This window comes from Ictidomys tridecemlineatus, chromosome 4 (genome assembly GCF_052094955.1).
Source record: "Ictidomys tridecemlineatus isolate mIctTri1 chromosome 4, mIctTri1.hap1, whole genome shotgun sequence".
Taxonomy (NCBI): domain Eukaryota; kingdom Metazoa; phylum Chordata; class Mammalia; order Rodentia; family Sciuridae; genus Ictidomys; species Ictidomys tridecemlineatus.
Window position 1 is genome coordinate 112796915 of NC_135480.1, and position 6000 is coordinate 112802914.

Below are 6000 nucleotides of genomic sequence, written 5' to 3' on the forward strand. Positions count from 1 at the left end.
TAAAAACCGTTGCGATGTGAGGGATATTATCAAAAAAGTGAAAAGACAACCCACCAAATGGGAGCAAATATTTGCACATCTTATATCTGATAAAGACATGTGTCCAGAAAATTTGAAGAACACTTACAACCCAATAATAAAATGACATCCAAATTTAGAAGGAATAGTAAAGGATTTGAATAGACCTTTCTTCAAAGAAGATATACAACCTACTGGTAAGTGCATGAAAAGATGCTGTACTTCATTAGTCATCAGGGAAGAAAGTGCAGATCAAAACCACAATGAGATGCCACTTTGTACCCACTGGGCTGGCTGTAAATCAAGAAGGCATAATAGCAAGTGTTGGTGAGGATGTGGAGAATTGGAATCCTCACATATTGTTAGTTGGAATGTAAAATGGTGCAGCTGCTTTGGAAAAATAGTCCTAAAAATGTTAATCATAGATTTGCCATGTGATTCAACAATTCCGTTTCTGGAAATATACCCCAAAGAAGTGAATGCATGGACTTAAACAGATATTTGCACACCCATGTTTATAGCAACATTGTTTACACTAGGCATAGATGGTGACATAAATGGGCCAAGGAACTGAACAGACGCTTCTCAGAAGAAGATATACAATCAATCAACAAATATATGAAAAATGTTCAACATCTCTAGCAATTAGAGAAATGCAAATCAAAACTACTCTTAAGATTTCATCTCACTCCAGTCAGAATGACAGCTATCAAGAGTACAAACAACAATAAGTGGTGGTGAGGATGGGGGGGAAAAGGTACACTCAATACTGCTGGTGGGACTGCAAATTGGTGCAGCCAATATGGAAAGCAGTATGGAGAATTCTTGGAAAGCTGGGAATGGAACCACCATTTGACCCAGCTATCCCATCCTTTGGTCTATACCCAAAGGACTCAAAAACAGCATTCTATAGGGACACAGCCACATCAATGTTTGTAACAGCACAATTCATAATAGCTAAATTGTGGAACCAACCTAGATGCCCTTCAGTAGATGAATGGATAAAGAAAATGTGGTATATATACACAATGGAATATTATTTAGCAATAAAAGAGAATAAAATCATGGCATTTGCAGGTAAATTGACGGAGTTGGAGAATATAATGCTAAGTGAAGTTAGCCAATCCCCCCAAACCAAATGCTGAATGTTTTCTCTGATATAAGGTAACTGACTCATAGTGGGGTTGTAAGGGGAAGCGTTAAGAGGAATAGACAAACTCTAGATAGGGCAGAGGGGTGGGAAGGGAAGAGGGTATGGGGGGAGGAAAGATGATAGGATGAGATGGACATCATTACCCTAAGTACATGTATGAGGACACGAATGGTGTGAATATACTTTGTGTTCAACCAGAGATATGAAAAATTGTGCTCTATATGTGTAACATGAATTGTAATGCATTCTGCTGTCACATATAACAAATCAGAATAAAAATTAAATAAAATAATAATAATAATTAAAAAGTGAAAGCATGGACTTAAACAGATACTTGCACACCCACGTTTATAGCAGCTTTGTTTACACTAGCCAAAAGGTAGAAGTAACCCAAATGTCTATCAATTGATGAGTGAATAAACAAAATGTGGTATATACATAAAATGAGGTATTATTTTCCTGCATATGCTGCAACATGGATCAACCATGAGAACACGATGCCAAGTGAAGGAAGCCAATTACAGAAGTCTTTGTATTACAATTCCATTTGTGTGAAGTGTTCAGAACAGCCCTCTCTATAAAGAAAAAAGGCAGATTGGTGGTTGCCTAGGGCTGAGGGCAAGGAATTTGGGAGACCTCAGGATGCATACACTGACTGTTGCCCAATTCTGACTATCTTAAAAGTCATTAACTTGTACACTTTAAAAAGACAAAATATATGACATGTGAATTATATCACAAAAAGAGCTTATGGTTTGACGAATTACTATAGCATTGTTAAAAGTTTAGCACCTGAAGGTCTTCTGCTGCTCTTGAAAGAAAGAGACATAGTTAATAATAATTTAGTGACTGCCTAGAAAGTTCTTGGAAGTTAAGTGTTCACAAGAAAGATACAGGATTGGCGTTCAAGGAGCTTCTATGCAAATGGAGAAGATAACATTAAGTGGGGCATGTGCTATAATTTGAATCTGGAATGTCCCTGAAAGACTTGCTGATCAGCTTGGTTGGGTTGGGAAGTGGTGAAACTTTTAGGAGGTGGAGCTTAATGGAAGGAAGTCAGATCATCAGGGCATGCCCTTGAAGGGGACATTGGGTCCCCAGATCCTTCCTGTTTCTCCCTCTTTGCTTCTGACCACCACAAGGTGAATGACTTCCTTCACCACACATTCCTGCCATGATGTACTGTGCTACCACAGGCCCAAAAGCAATGAGCCAAATGACCATGGACTGAAACCTCCAAAACTATGCGCCAAAATAACCTTTCCTCTTTATAAGTTGGTTTATCTCAGGTATTTTATCACAGGTGTTATGACTAACACTATACATAAGTAGCAAAAATCTCTCTCATCCCTAATTTTCTCTTGAATCCAAGTCCTCCCAAAGCCCCTTTTTGTAGCTGCCAAAAAGGGGCTTTGGGAGGAACTATACCAAACTGAAATTTGGAGCCAGCAGAGGAGGGAATGTTATATTTCAAAGTAAATTATAAATATTTTTAAAATTATCCTTGCCTACCTCATAGGATTCCTAGGAAGGTCACAATTGGGATAAAAAGTGTGAAAGTCCTTTGATGGCATCAAAGCTCATTTAGAGTGTGCTTTTGCATGCTTTATATCCTTTTTCAATTCTATGGAAATGATTATTGAGAAAAGTTGGTTTATTTTGTAACAGTCTTTGAATGCCTGCTATGAGCAGGGACTTAGTGGTGAGGGGCAGGCAAGTAAACACAACAGTGACAGCATCTCATGAAAAGCACTCCTAGTGTACATGGTGGAGAGAGGTTGACTTATTTAGGGGAACAGGGCAGGATTCCAGAAGAAGTCAGCCAGGAAGAGGCACGCTCTGCTCAGAGGAAATCTACCATACAATTACAGTTCTGGATCTCTCATATCCAGTTTGTGTGGGTCACTCTCATCTTTCCTCTGTGAGATAAGGCATTGTTGTTTCCATTTTATGTATTTGGAAAACTGAAGCTCAGAGACTTTAAAGGGCTTTTCCAAAGGCAAAGCTGATAAGTGGCAGAGTTAGAATTTCACCTAGTTTTCCCACCTTCAAAGCTACAAGACTTTCTGCTATGTCCTACTACTTCTCTGAACAATACAAGACTCTGTTTTATAACATCTTTCTTTTCATGATAACAAAAATACTCATACATGATCCTTGTTGAAAATTTAGAAGACACAGAAAGAACACAAAGAAAAAAGATAAAAATTATGCATGACTTTAGTACTGCAAACTAGGTGGTATATGGTTGTCTTGTCTCCAAACTGAACTAGGCTTATCTGATGACCTGTTGTTCACAAAAACACATTCTTAGTATTTCCCGTGTCATTAAACACTCTCCTGTATAATATTTGTAATGGTTACCAAGTATTCTTTCTTCAGGATATATTACATTACCTACTCAATTATGTGGCTGAATGAGTACGCACCCCAACTTTTGCTGTTATAACCCATATTATGATGAATATTTGTGTGGATCAACCTTTGTTTTAGTCTTAGATGACTTTTTAGAATTTATCCTAAGGAATCTTTGGGTCAAAAAAGGGATGCACATTTAAAGGCTTTGATTTGAATTCTTACGTTGTCTTGAAAAGGTTGTACTGTTTACACTTATATTTTCCTGCTTGCCACAAATAATATTACCCTTCTGATTTGTTAGTGTGATAGTTACCATATTGACATTTAATTTTTCATTTTTTTCCCTTACTGAGGTTGATTTTAATGAGTTTATAATCATGTTATAAATGCTAAAATATATGATATTGACTACAAATGCATCAAGCTTGAATGAAGCACTTTTTGCAGGCCAGAAGAGAGAGGTTTAGAATACATTTTGCCACACCCTGTAACTTTGCTGCTGGGAAGGGAGAATTTAGAGTTTCTCTCTCTCTCTCTTTTTTTTTTTTTGCATTGAACCCAGGGTCTCTCATGTGATAGGCATGTGCTGTACCACTGAGCCACATCACCAGCCCTAAGAGAGGGTTTAGATGCTGTGTAAAGTCATCCTAGAGAGCAGAAGAGCGGAGGGAAGGAGTTATTTCTTAGACTCAGTCACTTGTTTTCCTCTCCTATAGGTTCTGAAAGGTGGACAGGAAGCTCCCACAAAGCCAAAAGGTCGTCCCAAGAAGAACTCTATCCCTACGTCAGAAGAGATTGAAGCTGAAGAGAAACTGAACAACCAGGCCCAGAGTCAGGAGCAGCTGGACCCCTCTCAGGGACAGGAGGAGCCCTGGGAAGCACAGGAACCAAAAGCACACGATGTCCCCTTGGAGGTGGCAGAGCCACAGCCACCAGGCCAGCCCCAGGAGTCACCAGTAGCCTCTTCTGAACCCCCACCATTAAGCTAAAATAAAACTCTTTTGGGGGAAGGGGGAGACTGGGAAGAAGGGAAGAGAGAGAAGGCAGGGAGACTAGGAGAAGAAAAACTTCTAACCAACTGGGGGAGAGGAGAGCCACCTCCCTCCCTCCCTCCCACAGTTCTCAGTGCTGTCTCCATCACAAGCATCTGAGAAGACTTGCTTGTCTTAGTCCTTTCTCTTCATGGAAGGCTGTGTAGCCACGGATGCCCTTGATTAAGGGAGACAGTGCTTTGGAGCTGCCTGTCCTATCTAGGGTGATGGCAATGGGGCTGGGTACCAGAAGCCTGTTTTTGTCACAAGCGCCATGCCAGTGTGCAGAGGAAGGTGGCCCCTGCCTCCTCCTTGCCACCCCCGGGCAGCCAGTCATCAAAGCAAAGAGAGATGGAGGCACTTGGGCAGCCTGCCCAGGATCCTTGCTGACTCAGCACTTATTTCTGTAGTTTTAAAAGAGAATTTAATGTTTTTTTTTTCTTGTTTGTTTTGTTTTGTTTTGTTTTTGCGGGGTGGGGTGGGGTGGGGTGATGAGCACAGGCAACAATGACAACAACAACAAAAAAGTTCAGAGTAAGAGAGTTGTGAGTTATTAGAAATGTTCTGAATCCCGTTTGTTTATTTGGAGACACGTGTGCCTTGGTACCCATTATAAAATGGTCAGGTGACCCAAAAACTGATAAGCCTTGTTTTTCTTGCTTCCATAAGTTGCCAACCCTGAAGCTGCAAATGCAGATATGTTAAGATAACTTTTATTTTTTAACTAAAAATAAATCTTTCAAAAGGATCAAGTGTTTTGTTTCTTCTGGGGAGTGTATGTGACCCTACCTGAATGTGTCCAGTGGAAGGAGAGACCGGAGACAGCACTGACTCTCAGAGCTTTCTTTCCCCATCTATGACATGAGACTAGCCCAGGCCACTGGCCCAGGTGCAGGAACATGGAAACAGTGCCAAACCCTGGATCGAGGAAGGAGCAGAGTGCTGTGCTCTCCTCACCAGAGCATCTCCGCGGTCAGCCACTTGACATTTTTGGTTTCCAACTCTAAAAATTTTTACTTTCCTAAAGAGGTAATAAATTTACATCCTTCAAAATTCAAAACAGCATAAACACATGTCACACTTTTGTCCTATCCCCTGTAGGTAATCACTTTTATTGGATTCTTATTTGTCCTTCCATTTATTCTTTAGTAAGTGCCCATTTGCATGATTTTTTTTTTTGCAACTTTTGATAAAAGAAGATTTGAGAACAATTTGGCTAGATGTGTTCTGTGATTTTAAATTTAAATGTGATGTCCCAGATGGACTGGGGTGTAGCTCAGTGGTAGTGTGTGCTTAGCAAGTGCAAAGAAAGCCCCGGGTTCCATCCCTACCACCAACATAATTAATTAATTAATTAAAATTGATGTCCTACTTTTAATAAGTATAGGAAAAAGGTAGCCACCAGATGTCCTCAGAGGAGGACTTTGCCTTTTTTCTTGT

The 6000-nt window shown here is 40.1% G+C and overlaps 1 protein-coding gene across 1 annotated transcript in view; it reads left to right on the forward strand.

Annotated features, from left to right (window-relative positions):
* The window catches only part of Barx2 (BARX homeobox 2), a 70244-nt gene extending 64936 nt beyond the window's left edge, over positions 1 to 5308 (forward strand). Inside the window, exon 4 of the mRNA XM_005330737.5 lies at positions 4246 to 5308. Coding sequence (XP_005330794.1) covers positions 4246 to 4518 — 273 coding nt within the window. The 3' untranslated portion in view covers positions 4519 to 5308. The remainder of the gene's footprint in view (positions 1 to 4245) is intronic.
* The last annotated feature ends 692 nt before the right edge of the window (positions 5309 to 6000 follow it).